This window comes from Thecamonas trahens (assembly GCF_000142905.1).
Source record: "Thecamonas trahens ATCC 50062 unplaced genomic scaffold supercont1.48, whole genome shotgun sequence".
Lineage (NCBI taxonomy): Eukaryota > Apusomonadida > Apusomonadidae > Thecamonas > Thecamonas trahens.
The window spans coordinates 126,183-152,717 of NW_013657632.1; the positions used below are offsets into that span (position 1 = coordinate 126,183).

Genomic DNA, 26,535 nt, shown 5'->3' on the forward strand with positions numbered 1-26,535 from the left:
GAGCTAAAACATGAGGTTGCTCGCTGCCATCTCGATTGAATAGTCAGCCGAGATGTACTCCTGGCGGACGACTGCCTCGTCCATCCCGGTCATGCTGGCCAGTGAAGCAATGGCATCGATATCGGTTTCGGTCAGCTCACGCGGCTCAACCGGGACTAGCCGCTGCCGCGGCATTCTCAGCCCGCGGCGAGGTGCCTCGCCGCTTTCAAAGACAACGGCATTGAGCTCGTTGACCGCCCCGTCACTGGACACAATAGAGTTCGGGGCAATGCCCATAGTCGCGGGAGGCTGATCGTGCGACTCTGAGGCCAGGGAAGCGGGCTCAGACGGCGCAGTAGCCGCTCCGGCGGCAGACGTGCTGCTTGAAGCCACAGCAGCGACTTCAGCACCAGATAGCGCCGCCGCCAATGATGCAGCCGCGGTCACCGCCTCTTCACGGACCTCGCTTCGCGGCCTGCGTGACGGCTGTGGCGGCGGCGGCGGCGCGCCATGGAAGGCCAGAGCGTCGAGCATGGCCACGCGATGAAGGCCAAGAACAAGACCGGCGTCAGGCTCTGCCTTGTCGAGTGCCTCAAGCACCTGGTCCAGAAACGCAGCAGGCTCCGGTGAGGCCTGCACAGCCTCCCAAGTCGCCGCCCCCGCGGGTCCGCCAAAGACGGTGCGGACCCAGGCCAGGCCTTGGGCGCCAGCACCGCCCGTCGCCAGACTCGGCGGCCGGTTCCCCGCCACAGCCTCCACCAGCATCGCCACTACAGCCTGTCCAGCCTCGTCGCCCATGGTTGCAGAAGGTCGGGCGTTTTGGAGTGGGCTGTCGTTGGCCTGGGCCCTGCCCTGGACCTGCGGTGCTGGTTGGCCATGTTGCCTGCCCTGGCCCGCCTGGCTTCTGTTGCCTTCGTTCCAATCGCCTGCGTTTGGTCGGCTATGTTTGGTGGGCGGCTGCGTTTGATCTAGATGAAACCTTCTTCTTCGGACCACTCGCCGTCGTCGCCGTCAAAGGCTGCGGCGTCAAGTCCTCCGTGGAGGCCAACCGAAGCCGATGATCCAGCTGGCTGGCGTGGGTTGCCAGAAGCGTCGGTGGCTGGCGGGTGCAGCGGCGTGCGCGGCACCTTGGCTCGCTCGCCAAACGCTGCTACATACTCGTCGTAGTCGCCAGTGAGATTCGCCGGCTTGGGTGGTGGCTTGGTGACCGAGACTACAGCCTTGCCCACAATCGGAATGACAGGATCGTCTTCTGGCGCTGGCGGCGGGAGCGCGTCAGCAAGCTCGGTCCGCTCTGGACTGGTCATCATCGTCAGCGAAGTGTCGGCAGCGTGAGGGCCTGGCGGCGTCCGCGGGATCTTGGGCCGCGAAAGTAGTGGATCCGGTGCAATACCGCCGTCTGCGTTGCTTGCGGCAGCCACTGGCTCGGAGTTGGACGCGGTCTTGTCATCGTCACCGGTTCCAGACTCGATCTCTTCGGCGAGCAGCGAGTCATCGGTTTCGATATCAACGTCGTCGTCGTCGTCATCGTTGTTGTCGTCATCGTCGTTGCTGGCGTGAGAGTCATCACTGAGTCCATCATTGCCACTGCGATCGTAGCCGCTTGCACCACGGAGCGAGTCGGATGACATCGGGCGCGAGGATGCGCGCGACGACGACCGGCGTGACGACGGGCGAGATGAGTGGCGCGATGCGGGGCGCGACGAGTGAGCCGGGGTCCGCGGGCGGGCCGGAATGGCGTCATCGTCGCTAGCGGCTTCAGTGGCAGCAGCACGGGCGGCTCGGGCCTCGTCATGCTGGGCGAGCGAGGCTTCGACGCGCTGCGACTCGTGGAGCGCCTCCTCCAGGTCGGCTAGGTATCGGGAGCAGAGGAGCTGCTCGCCTTGCAGCGTGTGCGGCGGGGGACGGAGCGACTCGGGATCCTGCTCGACAAGGTAGTCATCGGCCTGCTCCTGCTCGTCGTGGTCAACTTCGTCCTCCTCATCGTCGGAGATCATGCCGTCGGTGTCGTCAGCGTGGAGCTGGTACATGACGTGGTTGATCTGAGTGGCCAGCATTTCGTCTGCATTGTCCTTAAGGTTGAGTAGAAAGTCTTCAAGGCCGAGCTCAAAGGCAGCATCCTTGATAGCCGAGAGCGAGAGGATCGAGTAGAGCGTGCCGTTGGCGTAGGTGCGGATTTCTTCGTGGTCAAACTGGAGGAGGACCATGAGGACGGCAATAACATCGGACGCAACAGCTTCGCACTTGTTGCGGCCGGCGGAGCGGAGAGAGAGGTTCATCAGCAGGGCCGCACCGTACTCGATGGTGTACTCGGAGAGCACGTCGGGGTTGCGGAGAATTGAGGTGAGCCAGGCAATGATGTTGAGCTCGATCATGCGCGACTGCGGCGTGCGACGGATGGAGATCTTTTGCAGTGCACCGAGCGCGTGCTGGCGGGTGAGGTTGTCGTCGGGCTCGGCAAACATGACCTGGGCAAGGACCTCGACGCACTCGGCAGTCGAGAGCAGGTACTCGCGACCGGCGGCTTCGGACGCCACAAAGTCGACCAGTCGCGCGGCGTACTCTTGCAGGTATCCATCCGAATGAAGAAGGAGATGTGCAAGGAGCGACATGCGAGTCCCGTCTGTTGCCCGAGTCTGCTCGTGGAGCGAGAACAGATCTGACTCGATGTACGACTGCATGACCCGCTTGCGAAGCGCTGCCGGCCGCGACTGGGTCAATCGCCACCGCAGCGCCTGCAGAATGAGCGTTCGCTCCTGCGCCGAGAGCGCCGACTCCGGGCCGAGGTCAGTGCGGACCTTTGTGTATGCCAGCGGTGCAAAGGTGGTGATGATAGCCATGCCAGGGTCAGGAGCATCGTTGTCAGGGCCGACGGCGTCGTCCGAGGTGGCATCGGCGGCGGCTACCGGCGGCGCCGGACCGGGTGAGACGGGGCCACCCTGTAGCTCGGGGTCAAATGAGACCGGCGGGCGGCGCGATGAGAGTGCGTCTGGGCGAGGTCCAAGCAGCACGTCCTCGCCGCCAAGCGGAATGACGTCTGCCGAGACGAGGCGGGCAGCGAGCGCGCCCATGTACTCGGGCGAGAGTTGCGAGCCCTTGAGAAGCGCGGAGACGACATCGGTCAGCTCGCGTGAGAGCGCCAGCGTCTGCTGGTACTGCAGCGAGGCGACTTGGGCGCGGTCGTTGGCGGCGGCGACGGCAGCGGACGACGCCCCGCCGGCCTTGGCGCTCTTGCCATCGCTTGCCCCACCCACGAGCTGGGCAGACGAGTTGTGAAGAACCGCAAGCTGGGGAAGCGAAGTGGTGCGGAGGACGGCGGCGAGGAAGCGGTCGAGGCGGAGGAGCAGGCCGCCGGCCCACTCGTCGAGGAACAGCTCTCGAAACGAGGGATGCTCGGTCGGGTTGGGCACGTACGGCAGAGCGTAGTAGGCCACAAACTCGGAGGTCTTGCACAGCGCGGCGCCCTTTTTGGCCAGAAAGGCCTTGAACATGCTCATGGCTCGCGGGAGGTCGGCATCGTCGCGCGGGGTCGTGTTCCACGAGTGCAGCGGATAGATGGCAAAGAAGATGTGGACGTAGAACTCGAGCTTGCGTGCGGTGAGGTCCTTGGCAAGCAGCGATGCCGGAAGATGCTTGCCCCACAGGCCAAAGAACTTCTTAGCATCGCCGCGCTTGAACGCCGAGAGCAGCGCGGCCTGCAGCTTGGCGTTGCGTCGCGCATTCCGGATGGCTTCCGACTGCCGGCGGCGCTTGGGCGAGAGCGGCTGGCCCTTGCGCTTGAGCTCGGCTTCGAACGCTGTCAGCGTCTCTTCAAACTCACCGTATACCAGATACTCGCGAACAATGCCATTGACGGCATCGGTATCAAACCTGGCGCCTCCTCCATCCTTGGTGCCATCTCCCTCGCTTCCCGAGCCATCGGCCCGCCGCCTGCGTCCACGGGCGCCGGATGTACTCATGTGCGAGGCGTGTACAAAGTGCAACAAACAGTAGCTCTACCGTTGCGTGTATGCACCAGAGTAGACGGTGTGGATTGAGGTGGTGTCCGTGAGTGAGGTGGTTGTCTGTGGCTATGACTATGGGTAGCCGCACGCCTCTCCTGTCCCGCGGTTGTTGGTCGGCTGTCGGCGCCAAAACAGTTCGTTGGCCATTGGCCAATCCTCGCCTGGCCACGGCCAGCTGAGCTCCTGATCGGATGTCTGCACCAAAGCCTCCTATGTCGCGTTGACGTCACAAATACAACTTCGATACTGGCCAAACACGGGGCCTCGCCCGCATTGTCAGGCAAGGCTTGGCGTGCGTAGTGTGCCTCGATCTGTGGACGGCGCAGCGCATGATGTTACTCTCGGCCTGCCTCGACCGGCCACCGGCCACCAGCCGTCGTTCGCCGGCCACTAAGCCATCCGGCCACAGCTTGCCAACGAGCGACAAGCAACCCGTCGTCTCCCCACCCAACTCGCACACACGACCAGCGCGTCAACATGCTGCGTTCCGTTCGTCTTACGGCTCTTGCCCCGCGCCTGGTACGGGACTCACTGGGTGAGCGAGTGTGGGGTATAGTGTGGTAGTGGTGACTGTATTGTGGTTGGCTTGTGATGGTCATGTCCTGTCCTCCCCCCCCTCCTTGGCCCCTCTCGCTGGCTCTGTGTGGGAGGGGTGGATGAGGCATTTTTTGGGAGACGCCACCAAGTCGAGGAGTGCGGGACGTGGGAGAAGAGCTGGGTGGGAGAGAATGTGGGTGCTGGACAGATATAGCCAAGACTTATGTGTGTGGATGTCATTGGGCGCTGTGTGCGACGGGGTGCATGCTTGCTGGACTGGTGGGGTTCCGGAGATAGCGGGCTGGATTCGCTTCGGCTGCCAACGCCGCTGCTGCCGAGGAGCAGGACGTGGTGGTCATCGGTGGCGGGCCTGGTGGCTACGTCCACGCCATCAAGGCTGCCCAGCTGGGCATGAAGGTCACCTGCGTTGAGAAGCGCGGCTCTCTGTACGTGTTGCGGTGAGGGAGATAGTTGGAGAGGGAGCGGATGCGTGAGCGGGTGTGGGTGCGGGTGTGGGTGCGGGTGTGGGTGCTAGAGCATGCGAGCCACTTACTCACGGCGATGGCGATGGCGACGGCGATGGTGATGGCGACGGCGATGGTGGTGGTGATGGGGATGACGGTGGAGTGTAGTGGCGGTACCTGCCTCAACGTTGGGTGCATTCCGTCGAAGAACCTGCTGCACACGACGCACCTGTACCACCTGTCGAAGGGGTACTTTGAGGAGCACGGAATTGTGGTTCCCGGCGAGGGCACGTCGATCGACGTGGCCAAGATGATGGAGTCCAAGCAGGAGGCTGTGACGACGCTGACTCGCGGTATCGAGGGCCTGTTCAAGAAGAACGGCGTGACGTACTCGCAGGGCTGGGGCAAGATCACGTCGCCGAACGAGGTGACGGTCGACCTCAACGACGGCGGGCAGGAGGTGATTCCGGCCAAGAAGATTGTGATTGCCACCGGTTCGGACCCGATCGAGCTTCCGTTCATGCCGTATGACGAGAAGAAGGTGGTGTCGTCGACTGGCGCGCTGGCGCTGGAGGAGGTGCCCAAGAAGATGGCGGTCATTGGCGGTGGCGTCATCGGCCTCGAGCTCGGCTCTGTCTGGGCGCGGCTCGGCGCCGAGGTCACCGTCATCGAGTTTATGCCTGCCATTGGTGCCGGTATGGACGCGGAGATTGCCAAGAACTTCCAGCGCATCCTCAAGCGCCAGGGCCTCAAGTTTATGACGTCGACCAAGGTGACCGGCGCCGACACTTCGGGCGACGGCGTGGTCATCCACACTGAGGCCGCCAAGGGCGGCAAGGCCAAGTCGCTCGACGTCGATGTGGCTCTTGTCTCGGTTGGCCGCCGCCGGTTCATTGACGGGCTCGGCCTCGAGGACGTCGGTGTGGCCACCGACGAGCGCGGCATGGTGCTTACTGACGAGAACTTCCAGACCAACGTGCCGTCCATCTACGCCATTGGCGACGTCCGCGACGGTGCCATGCTCGCCCACAAGGCTGAGGAGGAGGGTGTTGTCCTCGCCGAGGCTTTCCACGGCGAGGGCTTTGCTCTTGACTACAACTCGATCCCCTCGGTCATCTACACCTCGCCCGAGGTCGCCTGGGTCGGCAAGAATGAGGAGGAGCTCAAGGAGGCCGGCGTCGCCTACAACGTCGGCACCTTCCCCATGGCTGCCAACTCGCGTGCCAAGGCCTGCGGTTACGCCGACGGCATGATCAAGGTCATCGCCGACAAGGAGACCGATGCTATCCTTGGCGTTCACCTCATCGCCGAGTCCGCCTCGGAGCTCATTCCCGAGGCCGTCCTTGGCGTCGCCTTTGGCGCCTCGTCCGAGGACATCGCCATGACCTGCCACGCCCACCCGACCCAGTCGGAGGCCCTCAAGGAGGCGTGCATGGCGGTTACCGGCAAGCCCATCCACTTTTAAGCAGAGGGAGTGTGTTAAACGCCTGCGTTGGAGTCAGAGCCAAAGTCCAGGGCAGTGCCGTGGGAGGAGAGGGGAATTGGACTCGCAACCGGCTGGCGGCCGAATCTTCACCAACCGCCCGTTTGCGGGCGTCAACTGATGACTAGCGAACACACTCCACATCAGCAAACATGGCGGACGTGACGACAGCGCTGGCGCTGGACCGCTCGTTTGGGTTTGCAGGTATGTCCTGGTCTCTCTCTCTTCCTCTCTCTCTCTCTGTGTGTGTGTGTGGCTCTGGCTGTGGCTGTGGCTATGGCTGAGCCCTTCCTTGGCGGTCAAATTTTGAAGGGAGCGGCCGTCGCGAGCCGTTGGTTGGTGGTGAGGGGGTGATGCTGTGGGGCACGGGGAGTGCGGGAGTTTGCGGGGCAAGGCAGAAGGGTGTGTGTGTGTGTGTGTGTGGAGATGAGTGCGTAAGGAAGGATACTCATGTAAAGGTGGTTCTGTGGCTGTGCTGGACGCGCGTGTGTACGTGTGACATGGCGGGGTGGCTGGGTGCACCTACCCACTGGGCTGTGGTGGGTCACCCGGCGGGTGTACAGGAGCTGTGCCTGCGGGGCTCGTGCTGCACCCGAACCAGGAGCACATTGTGTACCCGCTCGGCTCGTCGGTAGTGGTGCGGACAATGGGGCAGGCGTCTGGTGAGCAGTTCCTTGCGGGCCACACGTCGCCAATCACCACGCTTGTGGTATCGCCGTCGGGACGGTATCTTGCGTCGGGGCAGGAGCGATTCATGGGTCTCAAGGCCGACGTGCTTGTTTGGGACTTTGAGAGCCTCCAGCTTGTTCATCGGTTTGTTCTGCACAAGGCGGGAATCAAGGCGCTCGCGTTCTCGCCCAATGACAAGTATCTGGCGTCGCTCGGCGACGAGGACGACAACTCTGTGGTGGTGTGGGACCTGGAGGCCGGGGCGGCCATTTGCGGGGCGCCGGCGTCGATGGGCTCGTCGGGCGTGGCGCACACGCTTGCGTGGCTTCATGGATCCGAGACCTCGTTTGTGTCTGGAGGTGAGTACACGCTCCGCAAGTGGGAGCTCGACCTGAGCATTCGCAAGCTGCGGGCCGAGGAGGGCCGGCTTGGGCAGCTCAAGCGGATCATCGACACGCTTGTGGTTGCGCCAGGTGACGCTGGTGTGTACTGCGGCACGTCGACCGGCGACGTGCTGTACGTCTCGCTTGATACGATGCTCTTTCGGGTGTCGGGCCCGAAGAAGCCGTTCCCCAAGGGCGTCACGGCGCTGGCGCTCACACGGCACGCCGGAGTCATTGCTGGCTCTGGCGATGGCGTTCTGGCCTCGCTCTCGCCGTCGTCGCTCAAGGTGACCAAGGTGGCGCGGCTGGCGGGCGCAGTGACGTCGATTGCGCTCGACGCGTCGCACACTGCCATGTTTGTCGGCACCGCGTCGGCCAACATTTACACTGCAGTGACCGAGACGCTTGCGACTGAGCTGCGGACGACGTGCCATCCGGGCAAGGTCAACGACGTGGTGTATCCGTGCGACTACTCGGAGGTCTTTGCCACCGCAGGCCCCGAGGATGTGCGCGTGTGGAACTCTCGCACCTCTGAGGAGCTTGTCCGCATCAGCGTGCCCAACATCGAGTGCCATTGCGTCGCCTTTGCCGCCGACGGCTCGGCTATCTTCTCGGGCTGGTCTGACGGCAAGGTCCGTGCCTTTGGCCCCGAGTCGGGCACACTCCTCTTTGTCATCAACGACGCCCATCACGGCCCGGTCACCGCCATTGCGCCGTGCGCCGACGGTGAGCGCCTCATCTCGGGCGGAAAGGACGGGGAAGTCCGCGTCTGGCGGCTCATGGCCTCGTCGCAGGTCATGGAGGCCACCATGATGGAGCATAAGGGCCCGATCTCGTCCATTCAGGTTGCTTCGAACGACATGGAGGCCATCACCGCTTCTGGCGACGGCTCGTGTATCATCTGGGACCTGGGCTCGTTCATCCGCGTCCAAGTCATGTTCGCCCCATCGTACTTTATGGCTGCGGCGTACCACCCTGAAGAGGCGCAAGTTCTCTCGTGCGGTACAGACCGTAAGATCTGCTTCTGGGATGCCTACGACGGCTCAGCCATCCGCGAGATCGAGCTCCTCGACAACTGTGCCGCGAACTCGATCGCCATTTTCGCCGACGGTGAGGCCTTTGTCTCGGGTGGCAACGATAAGCTGGTCAAGCTCTGGTCCTACGACGGCGGAGAGGTTATCGCCACAGGCTCGGGCCACTCGTCCAACATTGTCAAGGTCGTCATTTCGCCCGACCAGTCAGAGATCGTTTCTATCTCCGAGGATGGCGCCGTCTTTGTCTGGGCCGTCCCCGCAGAGCTCATCGGTCCTGTCGGCGTCGGCTCACTGCGTGCTCTCGACCCTACCGCACGCTGATGAATAGCCACTAGCTCGTGCCTGTCCCAAGCAAACAACACTTGCCCACAGTGGGGCTGGGCTGTCAGAGGAGTGTGTATTCACGCTCTCTGCCGAGCTCCTTGTCCGTATTCATACCACAAGCAGCTCTGCGGGAGGAACTGCGGCATCGGCGACGACGTCGGCGCTGCAGATGTCGAACAAGTCGAGCTTGTTGCTGCTCTGGAGAGCTGATCCGAGCTGGTTCCGAGGACGACGACGTGAGTGCGCAGGGCAGCTGGCTCGAACGATTGCGGTGGCGTCTCTCCAGTCGAGCCATTATAGGACCGGTAAAGGAGCCAATAATGATTCCAAGGATGAGTTTGCCACCTTTACAACTCTGTGTCCGCACGTGCCAATGTGTTGGTGGTGGAGCAAGTACGCGTGGGTGGTGGACGATCGCTAGTTGATTGTTTCTTTTGGGATAGGGTGTTTTTCTGGACACCTTTTTTGGTGACGAGGTGTCAAGCCGCGGATGGACAGACACGGCATTGGCTCGGCGTCGACAGACTGTGGGGGAATCTTGACGACAGACCCTGTAAGCATGATGATGAAGCACAGTTGGCAAGTACCATGCTCCCCCCCCCCCCCCCCCCTTGTGAAAGAAGAGCTGTATAGCCTGGGTGGTGGTGGGCTGTTTCAAGTGTACTCTCAAGCAGAATCCGAGAACAATTGCGGGTCAGGATCGGCACGTGCGGAGGGCATAGCTGAGACTGTGATAGCAGATGGCAGTGGCAAAGAGGAGGAGTGGAGTCATTGGGTGGCAATGGGACACAGCACTCTCACCGCAACAGCCGACACAGCGAAGGTCTGCTTTTTTGGGACAGGTTTGCAACTTGCGCTTGTGCTCAGAGACTAGCCATGTCTCACGCCTGCATAATGGCCGTCTTTGTGACAGCTTGTCTTGTCCATCTGGTGGCAGCCCACCTCGAGTGGGGACCAGCCGTGGAACTCACCGATGTGTTCGGTAGCAACTCGCCAGCCGGCATGGGTCTCCGTGACCATGAGTCGGGGCACTCGTATGTCGTTGTGGGCCAGAGCGGGAAGATTGCGTCGTCGCTGAAGGCCGTCTCAGGCATGCACAATGCTGAGTTGGCCAAGGCTGAGTTTGTGCCCTTGGCTAGCAGTGTCGAGTCCATCGTCCGCGTTGCTGCCGGGTCGGCCAACGTCGCTGCGGTTGCAAATATTTTGCCACTCCATGTGGCCGGCTCGCTCGACCACATTTGCGGGCCCGGGTGCACGGGCAGGCTTCAACTGTTTCCCTTTTCCAAGGACGCCATGGTGCCGTCGCTTCGCCTTCCGGTGGCATCTGCGCCGGCTCAGATCACGCTCTCCGCCGAGCTCCTCGTCCAGATTCATTCCGGCAACGTGTCGCACTGGGACGATGACCGGCTGGTGGAGCTCAATGGTGGCGCCGGATCGGCGTATGCCACTGCTATCGCCTCGCTCTCTGACGGCACCATTGCAGTCCACTGCACCAGCGCGGCATCGACGGCAATGGAGATCCTCCGCCAGCTTGCTGTTGAGCTTGGCATCGACTGGAACGACGGCGGCGGATGTACTCGGGTCCACGCCACCTGCCTCCAGGCTGCACAGGCGGTGTTTGTGACGACGGGACGCGGAGCGATCGCGCTCGTCTCGCAATCTGAGACGCGGATGCTTCCGCTTTCGAGTGGTGTGGCGCTCATGCCGCACCTCCATGACAACCTCGGATCGGCGGTGGTGTTCACCGAGGAGGCAGCGACTATGGCGGATCTCGAGAGAATTTCTGTGGTGGCCCCGGAGTCGATGGTATGGGACGGGACGCGGTGGCCGCTGATTGTAGTGGAGTGGATGGTCATGCTCAAGTCATCGGCGGGCGCGGGAGTGAGCGGAAGTCTTGCAGCGACGGACTGCGCGGCATGGGAGGGCCTTGTGGAGGATCTCTTCTACGTCACCGACAACCACGGGGTACAGGAACTGCTTCAGGCGACACAGGGACTCGAGTTCGCGTCGTTGACGCAACTGGGCCTGCTGCGGGAGGCGTCAGTGAGCGCCGAGTGCGGCGGCAAGCGGGCGCTGCAGTCGAACGGCATTGTGTTTGGAGCCGGAGCATCGTTCCCCAAGGCGCTGTATGCGGTGTGGATGCTTGCTTTTGGTCTCCAGCATCCTTCGGCGCCCCGGCTCGAGTACTCCGCGGTGGGATCTGGGTCGGGTAAGCGGGCGATTGTGGCAGAGCAGATTGTGTTTGCCGGTTCTGACTCTGCATTGTCCGATGAGCAGCTACAGGCGCGGGGCGACCTTGTGATGCTCCCATCCGGAGTGGGTGCTGTGGTGACGCCTGTGCACATCGAGCTGCTACCCGGGGCTCCGACTGTTCCGCTTGTGCTGTCGCGTGCGGCAGTGGCGGACATATTTATGGGGCGGATCTCGCGGTGGGACGATAGTGTCATTGCAGGACTCAATCCTGCGCTGGCGGACTACCTGCCGAGCGCGGCAATCACTGTTGTGGTGCGGTCGGACAAGTCTGGGACGACGTCGATTTTCACGGCGGCACTAAGCTCGTTCTCACCAACGTGGGCGAGTGACGGCCCGGGCGAGACATCGTACACAGATGCATGGGCGCCGGGGAGCATGGCGCAGGAGGGCAACACCGGGGTGGCGCTGGCGGTGCTCAACACGGCCAACTCCATCGGGTACGTAGTGCTCGACGTTGCGATCCAGTACGAGATGGACATGCCTCTGCTGGTGAACAAGGCCGGCAACTTGGTGGCGCCGACGCTCGAGTCGCTGTCCGCGGCTGCGGGCGAGGCAGCATCGGCGAGTGCCAGCAAGCCGGCGCTGCCGTTTGTCAAATCCGTGGTGGACTCGAAGATTAGCAACGCGTGGCCGATTGCGGGCTTCACATACCTTTTGGTGCCGACGCGGAGCTCGCAGTCGTGCGAGCAGCTCAAGGCTGTGCTGGAGTACTACAAGTGGACACTGAGCTCTGTGACTGCGGCTATGCTTGCCGAGTCGATTGGGTTTGCGCCGATTTCAGATGCAGGGCTTCGAAGCGCGATCGAGAAGGTTGTGGACGGCGTGACGTGCGGCGGGATGCGGCTGTTGTCGCCGTGTGGTGTGGGCAAGTACCTTGACGCGAGCAGTGGTGAGTGCATGTTGTGTGCGAACGGGACATACTCGTCTGCGATGACCGACTTTATGTGTGTGGGATGCGACGCCGGATGGGTTGCGTCGGCGGGCTCTGGATCGTGCGACATCTGTCCGGTGGACACGTACACGTCTGCGGACGGCGGGCAGTGTCTCGAGTGCCCGGCATTCTCACGTGCTCTCCAGGCCGGATCACACTCGATCGCGTCTTGCGCATGTGTGAGCGGGCGGTGGCGATCGCCGGTCGCAGATGCGATGATCGACGAGCTTGGCGAGATTGGAGTAGGGAGGAGCTCGATCGAGCTGTGCCTGGCGTGCCCGGCCAACTCGGAGTGTTCTGGCGGCGATGCGCCGCCATCGACGCGGCCCGGCTACTGGGCGAGCGACGATGACGCATACACGGTGCTGCGATGCGAGCCGGCGGAGGTGTGCACGGGTGGCTCGCAGTGTCGGGCGGGTCACACGGGAACGATGTGTGCGACATGCCTAGAGGGATACTACACGGTGGACGGTCTGTGTGTCAAGTGTCCACGGCATGTAACTCGGCGGCTTGTTGTGATGGTGATGCTGATGGTAATGATCATGCTGATGCCTGTGCTCACACCGCAGCACCGGCTGATGACGATGCAGGTTGCGCCGATCACGGCCAACTTTGCACAGGTTCTTGCGGCACTGACGACGCTTCAGCTGCGGTGGCACCCCGGGCTGGCGTTTATGATGCGGATGCTTTCACCTGTGCACTGGATCAACATTGCGGCACCGCCCGAGTGTGCGCTGGAGCAGTCGTTCTATCTGTCATGGGGCATTCGTGTGCTGCTCCCGCTCGCGATGTTTGGGCTTGTGCTGCTCGCGCTTTTTGTTGTGCTGGCTGTGCGGTTTGTGGCGCACGTGATGTATGTGTGCTCTGCAAGTGTAGTTGCCGGCGGACGGCTGGAGCGTGTACTGCACTGGACATCGTACCGATCACTGCGGCGGAGCTTTTCTGTGATCAGCACTGCGTCGGCGTGCTCGTTCTTTGTGTTTTCTCGCAGACGCCACTCGAGTACTTTAACTGCTTCAAGGGAGCGGGCGGGCTGTGGTACCTGCAAGCGGACCCATCGGAAGTGTGCTATGAGGGTCAGTGGATGCGGTACCTACCGCTTGCAGTGTTTGTTGTCCTGACGCACCTTGTGATGTTCCCTGTGATCATGGGCGTTGCGCTGTTCCTCGCGCGGAAGGAGCGGCGGCGGGATTCTATCGGGTTCCAGTCGTTCTTTGGATTCCTGTATCTGCGGTACACGCCGCGGTACTGGTGGTGGGAGTTTGTGGTGCTGATGCGCAAGCTGTCGACGTTTTGTCTGGCGATGTTCCTGTTTACCTCGCCTGTGCTTGCCGCGGCCCTGATCAGCATCGTGCAGGTTGTGTATCTTGTGGCGCACGTGTCGTACGTGCCGTACATCATGCCTGGGACGAACATGATCGAGGTGTGGCTGTGCGTGACCGTGGTTGTGTTTGCGGTCTTTGGGGTGTTCTTTGCGCCCGTGTTCGATAGCGAAGGCGCTGTGAAGCGGCGGACGCTGTCTGGGTGTCTCGGGCTTGTGCTTGTCGCGGCGTACCTGTTCCTGGGAATGATGTTTGTGGTGGAGTCGCTGCGGGCATGGAGCGTGGTGCGGAAGCGGGCGTACCATATTCTCACACGGCCGTGGCGATGGATGCGTGCCCCAACGGCGCATACGCGGCTGGTGTACCACCGCCACCCGGACCCGCTGATCAACTCGCGCGTTGTGCATGCACGCGAGCTGGCACCGTCGCTGGCGACGTATCTAGAGATCCGTGACCCCGAAGCAGTGGCAGACTTTGTCACACCGGGAGATGATATGGATGCGGAGCTGACGGCCAACCTACTGCACGTGAACAACTCGCTGCTCAACCTCTTTGACGTCCATGGCTCACTGCCAAGGCCACCTGCTGGGTCAAGCGTGGTGATGACGGATGCCGAGTCGCAGAGGACGCGCATCACGACCCGAAGCCCATCGGTCAAGTCGTATCAGACCACATATCGCGGGGCATCAGATGGAGCCTCGGGTGTGGAGATGGACGATGTGATGTCCGATGCCCAGGCTACCGAGTTGCAAATGTCTGGTCCGTCTTTCGTGGCAGTGTCGACGTCTGACGTGCCCAAGTCGAGCCTAACTCGCTCGCTGCCTGCACCCGAGCGGCCGCACAACATGCCATCACTTCTGCGACTCATTGATGCTGTAAGTACGTCTGATGCCCGCGGAACGTCAGGAGGCTCATCCACAGACACGGACCTTGTTTCGCGCCAGATTCAGCGTGTCCACTCGGCTGGCATGACTGCGAGTTATGGCATGGGAGTCGTGACCGATGAGTCGCGCCCGCAGACACCGTTGGCACGTGGATCACCGACCCGGATTGGTTCAACTGGCGGCGTTCGGGTGTGGTGCAGCGCGGGCGATCGAACATCATGTCGTCTGACAGCCATGCGCAAATTGCGGTGGCGAGGGTCATCTCGATCGAATACTCGGAGCAGCTGTCATCGTCGACGTCTTCCAGCGGCGAAGTCTCGCCGGGATCTGACATCGCTTTGGTCGAGCGACCAAACAAGCCTATCTCGGCGCAAGCCAGGCGTCGGATCTCGTCGGGCGACTTTTCGATGGTCATGACCAATGCCGAGCTGCTGCGGATGAAGGCGCCCAAGTCGCCTCCGATGACTCCGGGCACTGAGGCTAGGTCCGACATTGGGGCGACCGAGGTGAGATCAGCATCGGGGCGTACTCGTTCGCTCGGCAAGCCGCCATCGGGACTGGCAAGTCGGCGGAATACTAGCATTTCAAACATTCTGAAGGCACAGCAGCGGCTTGTCCCCAAGGCCTCGTCTGGAAACTCGACATCATCGGCCACCGACTCGGGCTCGGACTTGGCCGGCAACGGTGCCGATTCTGTCTCGGTCCCTCGATCGGCGACAGAGTCACAAACACCCGATGCCACACACTCGGAGCTGCCGCCACAGTCCCGGGTGCAGGAGCCCTCGCAGACACGGACGTCATCATCATCATCATCGTCGTCGTCTTCACTTCTTCTCTCGTCATCGACCTCGACCTCGACCTCGTCATTGTAGAACAAGATCAAACGCCCCCCCCCCCCCCCCCTCCTTGCCATCTCTTGGCCCGTGTACAACTGGCTCGTGTTAGTGAACCTTATCTGCAGACTGCGTCGTGGTGCGTGGCTCCCATCATGAAAGCGGATGGCTCGGTTGCGCTGCTGCCAACCGCCAGCGATGTTTGGCAGTCACCGGGAAGCAGCAGGTAGCAACTCGCCCCACGCCACCTCGCTCACTCTATTCAGCCCACGCCAAGCACACAAACAGGAGCAACAGCGCGTGCAAGGCATAGTAGAGAGAACGAGAGAGAGAGAGAAAGAGAGGGAGGACATGGCTGACCTCAGCGCGTACTCGCTCGGGGCGTCGGGGAGTGAGGGCGGAGCAGGGCAAGACGGTGGCAGAGCAGGTGGAGGTAGAGGTGGGGACAGTGATGGGGAAAGCCAACAGAGCAGCAGCCCAGTGTCTCCAACCAACAGCGGAGTGCTTATGCTGCCACATATGCAGTCTGGTCGGAGTGGACGTGTCCGACGTAAGGTCTCGCTCTCCATTCCGGATGTCATCAACATTCTGCTTGCCGACGACGACGGCGACAACGCGGCCGAGGTGGAGGGCCACATGGCCCGGTGTGGCCACAAGGGCAAGCGGGTGACGGATACCGACGCGACATGGGCGGCTCTCACCGAAGAGAAGAACCGTGGCTATGTTCGACATGACGTCTTGCTCCTCTCGGCTACCCTCCCGGGCTCGCTTGCCCTCACTGAGCTCCTGGGCATGGTCCGGGCCGAGGCGACGCTTAAGAACATGCCGGTCATTGTCATGTCGGCCACAGAGGATGCCGACGTGGCGTATCGCTGCCTGCGGGCTGGTGCTGACGACTACTTCCTCAAGCCCATCCGCGAGTCGATGGTGCGGGGCATCTGGCAAAAGGTGTGGAAGAAGCGCCAGGAGCACACGTTCCTGCAAAAGCTGGAGGAGGAGCAGACGAGGAGGCTTGCCATCGAGCAGCAGATGAACTCGCTCAAGGAGCGGGTCGACGAGGCCATCGACACGCCTATCTCTATCATCTCGCGCACCATTTCGGGCCTCATCCAGCAGGACAACCTGACCGACGATGTCCGCGCCGCGCTCCGCGACATCCTCTCCAACCTGCGGTCATCCAACCTCTACGAGCCAGCGTTTGAGAAGCTGCTGGACCAGGGCCAGGTCGACGCCGAGACCAAAAGTGGTTTGCCACCACGTTGCTGCAGCGGAAAGACTCGGACCCATCGCTCTGCACGGCCTCGGTCCGCGACATCACCGCACCCAAGGCAGCGGTCTCAAACGAGGATCTCGACTCGGGCTCGGACTTTTCGGGCTCGGTCGAGTTTGTTACCACCGACGACGAGGACAGCAGCAAGGACAAAGCCTCATACTCGTACTCGGGCGACTCTGGCTCCGGGTCGTCCGCCTCGGGATCGGGCGGCGGCGGCTCGGGCGGCTCGGGTGGCACAAGCGGCGGCTCGGGCTCAGACTCGGATTCGACGGGCGTTGTCGGCGACTCGGCCGATGGCAAGTTGCCGGCGACCAAGAAAGTGAGTGAGTCGAGTATGGCATCGGTGGAGGTCTCGTCGCGGCCACGGCGACAGCGCTCGGGTGCGTCGTCCAAGCTCAACCCCAAGTTTGCCAAGAGCGGCAAGTTCAAGGGCGAGACGACACAGACAGGTCTTCCGTCATTCCTTTACCAGCCGCATGTTGTCCAGTCGCTGCGGGACTTTACCTTTGACGTGTGGGCTTACAAGGAGGACGAGCTCTGCGATCTGCTCATCCAAATGTTCTACGACCTCGGCCTCACCGAGCGGTTTGCCATCGACTCGGACCAGCTGGCGGCGTTCATCCACTACGTGGAAGCCAACTACCATCACAACCCATACCACAACTTTCGGCATGCGTTTGACGTGACCCAGATGGTGTACTGGTTCCTGGCGTCAGGCGGTGCCGAGCTGTTGACGTACCTGGACGTGCTCGCGCTGATGGTGGCGTCGATTTGCCACGATGTCGACCACCCGGGCGTCAACAACAACTTTCACACAAACGTGTCGTCGCCAATGGCGCTCCGCTACAACGATGCGTCTGTGCTGGAGAACCATCACGCGTACTTTACGTTTGTCACCCTCTCTCAGCCCGAGTACAACATCGTGAGCGCGCTCTCGCCCGACGAGTACCGCGACTTTCGGAGAACAGTCATTGACGCCGTCCTGGCCACAGACCTCAAGCTCCATGTCGACATCTTCTCGCGCTTCTCAGCGCTCATCGCCGACTACTCGGTAGAGAAGAAGGACCATCGGAGGACGCTCTGCCAGATTCTGCTCAAGTCGGCCGACATCTCTAACCCGGTTCGGCCGTTCCCCATCGCCAAGTACTGGTCCGACATGATTGTGGAGGAGTTTTACGACCAGGGCGACCTCGAGAAGCGCATTGGCATTCCTGTTTCTGCCTTTATGGACCGCGAAGTCGGTGGCCAGGTTCAAATGACGCTCAACTTTACCGACTTTCTTGTCAAGCCGCTCTACTCGGCGCTCTCCTCGCTCCTGCCGAAGGTCTCGCTCTGTCTCGACTCACTAGCCTACAACCGCGCACGGTGGGTCGAGATCGGCGACCACGAGTCGGCTGCAGCCGCAGCCGCCGCAGCCGCAGCCGCCGCGGTCGAATCTGACACTACCACGCTCGACCGTCAGGCCACGTCGGTGCTCAGCTCGTTATCGAGCGCATCCGGGCTCGACGCAACGAGCTCGACCTCGATGCCCGACCTCTCGCCGGCATCGTCATGACCACTCCCACCCCCACAAAGCAAGCGTGAGCAAGTAGATCGAGCAGCCAACGCCAACAGCTGATCAAAAGCACCATAGCTTCTGGAGGTGATGTGACTAGTGGCATGGCCAGCGGTCGCCGTGGCCGGTGGCTTGTCGGAAGGGGCAAACTCACTCGAGTTGACGGAGAGCGGAGGCAATCCATCCTCCACCCCCCCCACCCTCAGGCACTCCACTCGGCTTGACCAGAACATATAGGTCGGGCACGGACGGAGAGCAGAGAAAGAGAAAGATAGAGAAAGAGAGAGTAGCAAGGCAAGAGACGAATGAACCGGGTCTCAACGTCAACGCAACGGGCGACGCCCATGGTACCGGCCATGACTGCGGCGGTGGCGGCGGCGGTGGCGGTGGCGGCGGCGGCTGGTGACGATTCCACGGCAGCGACAGAGTGGCGGGCGGTGGCGAGAGAGGTTGGCGGGTATGCACAAGTCCAGACGTACAAGGAGAGTATCAAGTGGGCCAAGAAGGTGGCAAGCCTTCTTCGCAAGGCTGCGGCTGCCGGGGATGCTCCTGATGGCTGGCCGCAGATGCTCTGTGCGGCGCTTGCGTCGGCGCAGATGCTGGCCACCTCGTCGACGACCCACGTCGCGGTGTGGCGCGGCATGCTGGCGGTGTTCCCGAGCGACATGGTGGTTGATGCAGTGGCTGCAGCGGCGCTGCCCATGCTGGCTGATCCGGCACCCAGTGCAGAGATTGCGCCGTCGCCCGGCGCGGCGTCGTGGGCCGTCTCCACCATGATGCGCTCGCTCGCTCCGCTACCGAAGTGGGAGGCTGAGTTTGGAGAGCTGATGACCAGGCTGAGCGGCAAGGGATCAGGAAGCCTGGGCGTTGTTGCTGCCCGTGGTCGCGCGGCGCTGGAGGCGGCCTTGGCCGCAGGAAGCGGAGGCGATGCAGTTGCCGCGGCCGATGCGACGAACGATGTCCTGGCCGCACTCGGGCTGGCCGACACTCTGCGGAGTGCCGGATGTGAGGAGGAAGAAGAGAAGGACATCACGCGGCTTGCACTCGATGTTCTAGCGGCAAGCGACAACTGCCCGGTCCACGCGCTCTTGGTTGCAGGCAAGCTCTGTCTCACCTCGGTGCTTGCCGAGATCGACGTCTGCGATGCACAGGCCACGGTGTTGGCCCTGCTGGGCACGTTCTGGCCGTCGGCGGAGAACGAGACGCCTGTGTCGATCCTCCCAGCCGTGGCGCCCGGCGCTGCGCTCTCGGAAAAACCGTTCAGCGTGTGGCCGATCCCGGCGCGCGTTGCGATGGTCCGGGTGCTCACAACCGACGTTGCACCCGGCGTGCTTGGCGCCGAGCTTGATGACGGGGCGACAAAGACGAATCTGGCCTTTGGCTACCTGCTCCCCGAAGTTCTAGCTGCTCTAGACGCCGCATACCGCGAGTCGATGCAAGCGACGACGGTGGCAGCGCTGGGCGGTCTTCTTGCGGTGGTGAGCCTCGGGCGCGAGGCGCGCGAGACGCTTGGCGGACTCAACGTGGCAGCGGTGCGCCAGGTGGTGGAGACTGTGTTTGGTTTATGGTCGTCGGTGGTGCCGGGCGTGTACGGACAGGCGCGCGAGACGCTGACGACTGTGCTCGAAGTGGCGGCCATCAAGGCGACGGCCATGCCCGAGTGGGCATGCGAGCACGAGAGCCTTATGGACGAGCTCCTTGCTGTAACGAGTGCGCTGCCGTGGATTGGACGTGGCAAGCCCGAGGCGCTGAGTGCGGTGGTGCCGCATGTCGGCATCGACGCAGTGCTTGCGGCCGAGCCCGAGGCGATGAAGCGGCTGTTTGCGCTGGCGTGCGAGGCCAATGCGCCGTGCGGACCATCGAACGCGTTTGTGGCGCTGGCCAAGGCGCGTGGAACGAGCGAGGGATGCGAGGCGGCGTGGATGCTCCCGCTTGTGGAAGGGCTGGCCACGACGCCTGCGGCCCGGCGCGACAATGTCATCATGCGCATCGTCCGCCCGCTTGTTAACAAGCAACCGCAGGTCCTCGCCCGCATGCTGGCGCTCGCCCAACAGCACGACCGGTACGCCGAAGATTGGGCGGCGGCCGAGGTTGTGCTCATGTTGGCGTCTGTCGGCCGCAAGCTCAACATGTTCTCGGTGGCCGAGCTCATCGAGCTGGGGCATTTTCCGCGCGAGCTTCTCTTTGACTTTCTCACCCATGCCGACTCGAGCCAGATCGTGGAGGCACTCTCGCTGGTGTGTGCAACGAGCAAAGTGACGGCGGAGCCGAGCGCGTTTGAGTACGAGGCTGTGCTTGCGACGCTCCCGGCTGTGGTCAATACACCCGGCGCCAAGTTTGTGGCCGACTACTCGGCAGCGCTGGCTATTTTCGTCAAGCGGAGTCTAAGCTCTCTACTGAGCGCGACGCGCGAGCTGGCGTCGCTGCTGGCGTTTGCTGGCTCAGCGGAGGCCCCGCCGGGCGTCGGTGTCGAGCAGGCGAGCGCGCTGGTAGCGCGGGCCCAGGCGGCGATTAGCTTTCTTTGCGGTCTCCTGAAGATGGTGCAGAGCTGCTTCTTCCCGGGCTCATCGCACCACCGCCGCGGACTGGCAATCAACATTGTCCACGCCCTTCTCGGGCAGTGGTTCACGCGGGACAAGGGTTCGCGGACTCGGGCATTTGACCTGTTTGTTGCATCGTCGGGCAAGCTTACCGACGCGGTGGCGAATGGAGGCTCCGCAGCAGCGGTGGCGGTGGTCACAAACTCGGGACTGCTGACCGCGCTGGAGAGCCAGCCGCTGAGCCCGCAAGCAGTGGTCGACCTCGTGGGTGGACTTGACGACCAGTACGACCGTAACCGCGAGGACATGGCAAGCGTGCTGGAGGCGATCGAGCCCGAGCTGTTTGCGCAAAGGCGCGAGGTGTACGCACCGCTCTTTACAAAGCTGTATGCTGACGGGTGGCGACGGGTCCTCCTCGCTTCACACCGTGAGACGTCGGCTGGGGCACTCACCCTCGGCTTTGTGCTCCGCATTGGAGCGGCGGCGCTGGGGTGGAACGTCCACGCCAATGGCGAGTCGAGCCAGCCGGCCGCGGCGGTCTTTGGCTTTGTGGAGGCGAGCGTGCTCGTGCTAGAGGAGCATCTCACCCGTGTGGAGGCAAGCTCATGGGAGGCGACGCTTGGTGGCGCGGCACTGCAGGGCCCGCTCTGCGTGCTCTCTGAGATCATTCGGGTTCTCAGTTCTGGTCCTGGCCGCGGAGGAGGGAGCAGCGCCAGCTTCATGGCCCAGATCGGCCGCGATGACAACTTGCGCGCGAGATGGATTCCGCTGCTGGGACGGGTGCAAGATGCAGCATCGACGCTTGTCCGGTTGGTCATGCCGATTGTGGCGACCAACGCGCCCGAGGGGACTGGAATTGACATGGGCGCAGCCGTGGCGGATGCTGCATTGGAGACTCACGAGGTGGAGGTGGCGACGGTGGCGTCGCAGACAACGCAGCACGTGATGGTCATGGTGTGGCGGGCGATGAAGGCGGCGACGGGGTTGCTCGGACAGATCGGCGCGGTTGGCGCGGTCCACAGCGTGGTGCCGGGCGAGCGGGTTGCGGCACTTGGCGAGCTCTTTCAAGAAGTGCTTGTGCGTGTGCGGCACCGTGGTGCGACGGAGTTTGCGATGGAAGGCCTGGAGGTCATGGCGCACGCGCTTCTCTCGAACAAGTGCATTGCCAGCCTCCGTAGCCTGCCAAGCGAGTGGCTGGAGCGAGCACTGGAGGTCGTGGCATCACCTGCGACGGGGGCGTCGGTGACGCGGCGGTCGGCCGGTCTACCGTTCCTCTTCTTGGCGCTGCTGCGATCGGAGAATGGACGGAAGCGGCCACTGCTGTGCCGGGCGTTCGAAGGCCTGCTGGACGTGGTCGAGGCGCCGCTGCCTCTCCACAAGCAAAGTGCAGACGCGGCGTTTGACGACGCGGGTGTACAGCCGCAGGTCCATGCATGGAACACGCTGCGGGCGCTTTTCCGCGAGTCGCAGTTTGGAATGGTTGCGGCTCGCTACCTCACGCGGGCTCTGCAGAACGTGATCGAGGGCTTCTCGTCGCCACGATGGGCCATTCGCAACGTGTGCACACTCACGTTTTCTGCGCTGCTCGCGCGGTCTGTCGGCGCGAACAAGTGCCGTGATCAGACCGCGCGGGCCAACGCGATCGACGCGGGCGAGTTCTTTGCCCGGCACCCGCGGCTGGACGCCTACCTGCTGGAGCAGGTCGAGTCTGGCACGACTGCTCTGGAGAGCGGCGGCGGAATTGTCCTTGACCCACGGCTGTATCCGGCGCTTGTGCTGCTCTCGCACCTGTTGCCGCCGCTGATGGAGCGTGCCGCGGCGAGCTCGATGGCGGCGTTCCGGCCGTTGCTTCAGCGGTGTGCGCGACTGCCCATCTACTCGGCGCGGGCGATGGCGGCGCGGGCCCTAGTCTCGACGGTGTCGACTGCCGAAGCGGCGGGTGTGGTGGCGCAGCTCTGGAGCGAAGCCGCGACGGCAACGTCGGGCAACACGCTCCATGGGCTTGTCCTCCAGATCCGAAGCGTGGCCGAGTTTGTGGCGAGCGGGCCGAGCGCAGCCGAGGCGAGCGCAGCGTTTGAAGCTGGCTTTGCGCAGTTCGGCCTGGCGCTGGCCAAGATGTCCGCGGTCGCACCGCTGGTCCGGGCAGAGGTGTTCCGGGCAGGTGAGGCACTGCTCGATCGATCGAGCGCGAGCTGGTGCCAGCTGGTGGAAGCCGGGACGGTGGAGCTGGAGGCCTGCGTGAGCGTGGCCACACGGAGTGTGCCTGGATGGGCCACGACAATGGCTGCAGTGTCGCGAGTGGTCGCGCTCGGCACCGCGACGAGCGCCAAGGCCTGGTCGACGATCTTGGTGGGTCACGCGTGCTACGAGGTCCAGGGCGCGGCGTTGGACGTGCTACTGGAGGCTGGCAAGCACGGCATGCTTGAGAAGGCGAGCGTGGCAAACGCGCTCCTTGCTGCGGTCGGGCGCGATGGGGCATACCACGAGGTGCAGGCCAAGGCGCTGGAGGCTCTGAGCCGGGTTCCAGCCTCCGTGCTTGGCAGCATGCCGGACGCACTGGCGGTTGTGACCAGCGTGGCGGAGGACTCGCTCTTTACAGCTGTGCGGTCACAGTCATTTGTAGCGCTGTCGGCCGTGATTCGGGCGCGGGCCGAGGCCGGGCCGAGCGGAGTGGAGAGCGAGTCATGGGCGACATTTGTTCAACTCGGGCTGGAGCTCTCGTCACCCGACGCGGTCCCAGAGCAGCGGCTTGCTGTTTTGGTTGCCATCGAGGCGCTTGGCGAGCACGGGCGACCCTTGATTGCGGGCGCGCTCGGCAAAAGTGGCGGATGGGAGATTGCACTCACACTTGTGCACGATGACGCCGATGAGGTCCGGCCGCGTGCCGCCAGCGCTGTGTCGCAGCTTGTGTCACCAGGCGGAGCACCGACAAACCCACAGGTGGCTGCGAAGCGGTTCCTGGCGCAGGTTGCAGCAACGGCTGCAGAGAGCGGCGGCGAGGTGCTTGCGGCGTGGGCGGCTCTGGCGCGGAAGCTGATTGCGGCACCGGGCGAGGCTGTTTCCGACAGTCTCGGCGAGACGGTGTTTGTGGACGAGTCGGCAAACGAGTTCCGCGAGGCATGGACGGTTGCGGTGTCGACAGCTGAAGCGGTGCGTGCGAGTGGAACAAGCGCGGCGGTGTCGAGCGGGCTGCCTGGGCTGGACGCGATGGTTGCGGCAGCGCCGACAGCAGAGGCAAGCGCGGCAGCGGTGCTCTCATGGATGCTCCAGGGCGAAGTGGTGGCAATGACCGCTAGTGACGATGACGCGGCGTGGAAGGCAGCCGTGGCTGCGGTGCTGGCTGTGCCGCGTTACGGCGCGGCGGCACTAGACGCGGCGCGAGAGGGCGTTGATAGTGGAGAGGACCTGGAATGAAAAGACGAGGTGTGGAGTGTCGGGCTTGGGAAGATCGTCGGTGCCGTAGAGGAACTGGTGGATGCGCTTGGAGGAGAGGCGCGTGCGTACTTTGAGGTCGCCCTTGGTGACGGGGCCGGCATCGCCGAGCTCGGGGATGGCGTCGTAGAGCGAGGGCGTGTAGTTGAGCCAGGCTGTGAGCGACTTGAGCAGCGAGGCACGGTCATCGTCGACAGAGGCGTCGATGGCGCGCTCGTCACACGTTGTGCGGAGGTCATGAAGAGTGAGCGGCGGGATATCGTCCGAGTCGTCCATCATGGTGTCTGCGAGCAGGACGTCCTCCAGCTCGAGCTGGGCGTACTTTGCAGCGAGAGCAGCCTCCAGCCGCGGGCGCGAGAGGAAACGGGTGCGGAGCGAAGAGATACCAGCGTACTGGGCGGCTAGTGGGAGTAGCGAGTCCGGAAGGGTATCAAAGGTCAGCCTCGCCTGCGATGCCTCCGGGAGCGAGGCGAGGGCGGCGGCGAGCTTGGCCGGCGAGGCAAAAGCACCGGCCTGGGCGGCGAAGACCAGGTCTGCGACGGCGCGATCCGAGGTAGCCGCGCCACGAAAGTAGGCCGCGATGGGCGAGGCACAGCGGGAACGAAGCTTGGCGTGGGCGGCGTAGACGGTGGCGGCTTGGGCCTCTGTCAGAAAGGTCGACGGGAGGAAGGAGGGCATGAGCTTGGCCAAGGCCGGGACGAGGATCAAGCCACCGGGCGCATTGAGGACAATCAGAAAGGGAAGCAGGGCCCGCAGATCGGCATTGTTCCGCTTGATGGCCTCGAGTTGGTGCCAGGAAAGACTACGCGCGCCATCGGCCGAGGCCTTGAGCGCCCGCCGAGCCGGGCGGCTTGCCTGAGTCTCGCGATACAAGCTCACCAGCCCGCGCCACATCTCGCTCAGAGCCTCCTTGGCACCGGAGAGCTGGCGCTGGATGGTAGTGCCGAGGGCACGGCTGGCAGTCGCTGTTGTGATGGTCCGCCTTCCTGCCGCGAGCATGGTGTCTGTAGGAGGCTCCGGTGGAGTGGGGTGTCACACCCGGGGGCGCGGGTGGTTGACGCGTTTGGGACATTGGCCTGCTGCCGTGCCGACCTTTGGCTAGCGTTAGAGGGTGGAGACGAGCTTTTGACAACGTGGGGTTGGCTAGGTGAGGGCGGCAAGCTTCTCCTTGAGGGCGGCGACCTGCTTGAGGAGACGCATGCGGATCATCGGGTTGCCAGCAGCGCCTGCCTTGCGCTCGAGATCGGCAATGTTGGTACGAAGGGCGGTGGCCTCGGCCGATTCGACAACTGCGGGCGCAGCAGGGGCGGTGGCGGGAGCCGGCGCAGCTGGTGTAGGCGCGGGAGCGAGTGCAGGACCACCCGCAGGGCTCGGAATGACTGGCGTGGTCGACTCGGGTGTGCCGATTGTGGGCGTGGCCGACGTGGCCGCGGCAGCAAACGGGCGAGCAGGCTGTGGGGTGGCTGTGGCACTGGGTGCCGATTGCGGAAGAGGTGCGACGTCCATCGGGGCCAGATTTGTGGCCGGTATGGCGGGTGCCGCAACCGAGTGATGGCTCGGGAGGGTGGTGGGAGCGAACGGGTTGGAAGCGGGGGGCGGTGTGGGGGCAAACGGGTTGGCGGCAGCGGGAGGCGCGGCGGCGGTGCCCAAGCCCACAGCGGGCTGGTGAGCGGGCGCGGTGTGAGCCGACGGCGGCGAAAGCCCTGGCTGCACAGGAGCGGCAGCGTGCACCTGAGATGCAGCAAGAGCAGGAGCTGAGGCAGGCGGCATGGCCTGAGCCTGCGCGCGCTCGCGCTCACGCGCCATGGCAAGGGCGATCTCGGGCGGAATATAGACAGCGCCAACGCCGTCGTAAATGATCGAGTCTTCGCCCTCGGAGAGAATAAAGGCGCTGCCGAGCTCGTTCGAACTGGGGTTCGGAAGCTTGATGCGGAGGATGATGCGCGAGGTGGTGAGCGGGGTGGCGTAGTGGGTGTGCCAGCCTACCTGGTCGTTGACGTCGTATGACTCGGTAAACTCGACACCGTACTCATCAAACTCGTCGGCATCGACAACCTCGATCTTGTAGCCCTTGATACGCTCATAGCGGATGATGTCGTCGACGCGCTCCTTGATCTGGATGGCCTTGCGCCAGGTGGTCGACCGGCCGAGGGTGTCAAACCGGGTACGGATGTCCTGCGTGGGCGGGGTGATGCCCGAGCGAAGTAACGAGCCACGGATCTGATCGGCAGCCTTTGACGGGCGAGCGTGGACCAGCAGCGCCTGACCCACATCCGCCGTCTTGTACAGCATCCGCTTGTCGTGGGTGCGGAATGTCTCGACATTGCACGGCAAATTGACCATCGATGCATCATAAACTTCACGCGGTCCGCCTTCAGCCGATCGATCGTATACAAACCGAGCCTCCTTGGCCTCCTCGTCGACTGCACCACAGGACATGACATGATGATGAGACGGGATGTGAGTTTGGGGTGGGTCGGTGGGTGGCGTCCCGACATGGCGGCTACCGAGGGGGAAGGGGGGGGGGGGAGGGAGGGAGCGAGGGGGAAGAGAGGGAGGGAGGAGGGGCATGGGGTATGTGTGCAGGTGTGTAGGGGTGGGTGGGTGCCCCTCTGTTTCCCCCCTGAAGTGCCCC

The 26,535-nt window shown here is 63.3% G+C and overlaps 8 protein-coding genes across 8 annotated transcripts; 5 read left to right on the forward strand and 3 right to left on the reverse strand.

Moving 5' to 3' along the window:
- Positions 1 to 898: 898 nt before the first annotated feature.
- On the reverse strand, positions 899 to 4,028 carry AMSG_08766 (LisH domain-containing protein ARMC9). Its single transcript, XM_013899083.1, has one exon. It carries the CDS (start codon positions 3,936 to 3,938, stop codon positions 948 to 950), a length of 2,991 nt encoding a protein of 996 aa, XP_013754537.1. The 5' UTR covers positions 3,939 to 4,028; the 3' UTR covers positions 899 to 947.
- Positions 4,029 to 4,440: 412 nt separating this feature from the next.
- Positions 4,441 to 6,487, forward strand: AMSG_08767 (dihydrolipoyl dehydrogenase). The gene is made up of 3 exons (XM_013899084.1): positions 4,441 to 4,502; positions 4,818 to 4,966; positions 5,153 to 6,487. Exons 1-3 carry the CDS (start codon positions 4,461 to 4,463, stop codon positions 6,447 to 6,449), a joined length of 1,488 nt encoding a protein of 495 aa, XP_013754538.1. The 5' UTR covers positions 4,441 to 4,460; the 3' UTR covers positions 6,450 to 6,487.
- Positions 6,488 to 6,596: 109 nt separating this feature from the next.
- Positions 6,597 to 8,928, forward strand: AMSG_08768 (flagellar associated protein). The gene is made up of 2 exons (XM_013899085.1): positions 6,597 to 6,671; positions 7,031 to 8,928. Exons 1-2 carry the CDS (start codon positions 6,620 to 6,622, stop codon positions 8,872 to 8,874), a joined length of 1,896 nt encoding a protein of 631 aa, XP_013754539.1. The 5' UTR covers positions 6,597 to 6,619; the 3' UTR covers positions 8,875 to 8,928.
- Positions 8,929 to 9,771: 843 nt separating this feature from the next.
- Positions 9,772 to 15,139, forward strand: AMSG_08769 (phosphate ABC transporter; the record flags this gene model as incomplete). The annotated part of the gene is made up of 3 exons (XM_013899086.1): positions 9,772 to 12,960; positions 13,014 to 14,361; positions 14,403 to 15,139. The coding sequence occupies 3 exons, from the start codon at positions 9,772 to 9,774 to the stop codon at positions 15,137 to 15,139; spliced, it is 5,274 nt and encodes a 1,757-aa protein (XP_013754540.1).
- Positions 15,140 to 15,619: 480 nt separating this feature from the next.
- On the forward strand, positions 15,620 to 17,928 carry AMSG_08770 (3',5'-cyclic-nucleotide phosphodiesterase regA; the record flags this gene model as incomplete). The annotated part of the gene is made up of 2 exons (XM_013899087.1): positions 15,620 to 16,343; positions 16,376 to 17,928. 2 exons carry the CDS (start codon positions 15,620 to 15,622, stop codon positions 17,926 to 17,928), a joined length of 2,277 nt encoding a protein of 758 aa, XP_013754541.1.
- Positions 17,929 to 18,112: 184 nt separating this feature from the next.
- On the forward strand, positions 18,113 to 23,764 carry AMSG_08771 (thyroid adenoma associated; the record flags this gene model as incomplete). The annotated part of the gene is made up of 2 exons (XM_013899088.1): positions 18,113 to 23,678; positions 23,708 to 23,764. Exons 1-2 carry the CDS (start codon positions 18,234 to 18,236, stop codon positions 23,762 to 23,764), a joined length of 5,502 nt encoding a protein of 1,833 aa, XP_013754542.1. The 5' UTR covers positions 18,113 to 18,233.
- Positions 23,765 to 23,834: 70 nt separating this feature from the next.
- Positions 23,835 to 24,899, reverse strand: AMSG_08772 (uncharacterized protein; the record flags this gene model as incomplete). The annotated part of the gene is made up of 2 exons (XM_013899089.1): positions 23,835 to 23,948; positions 23,973 to 24,899. 2 exons carry the CDS (start codon positions 24,897 to 24,899, stop codon positions 23,835 to 23,837), a joined length of 1,041 nt encoding a protein of 346 aa, XP_013754543.1.
- A 144-nt stretch (positions 24,900 to 25,043) lies between these two features.
- AMSG_08773 (uncharacterized protein) lies at positions 25,044 to 26,243 on the reverse strand (the record flags this gene model as incomplete). The annotated part of the gene is made up of 2 exons (XM_013899090.1): positions 25,044 to 25,292; positions 25,614 to 26,243. The coding sequence occupies 2 exons, from the start codon at positions 26,241 to 26,243 to the stop codon at positions 25,044 to 25,046; spliced, it is 879 nt and encodes a 292-aa protein (XP_013754544.1).
- Between the last annotated feature and the right edge of the window lie 292 nt (positions 26,244 to 26,535).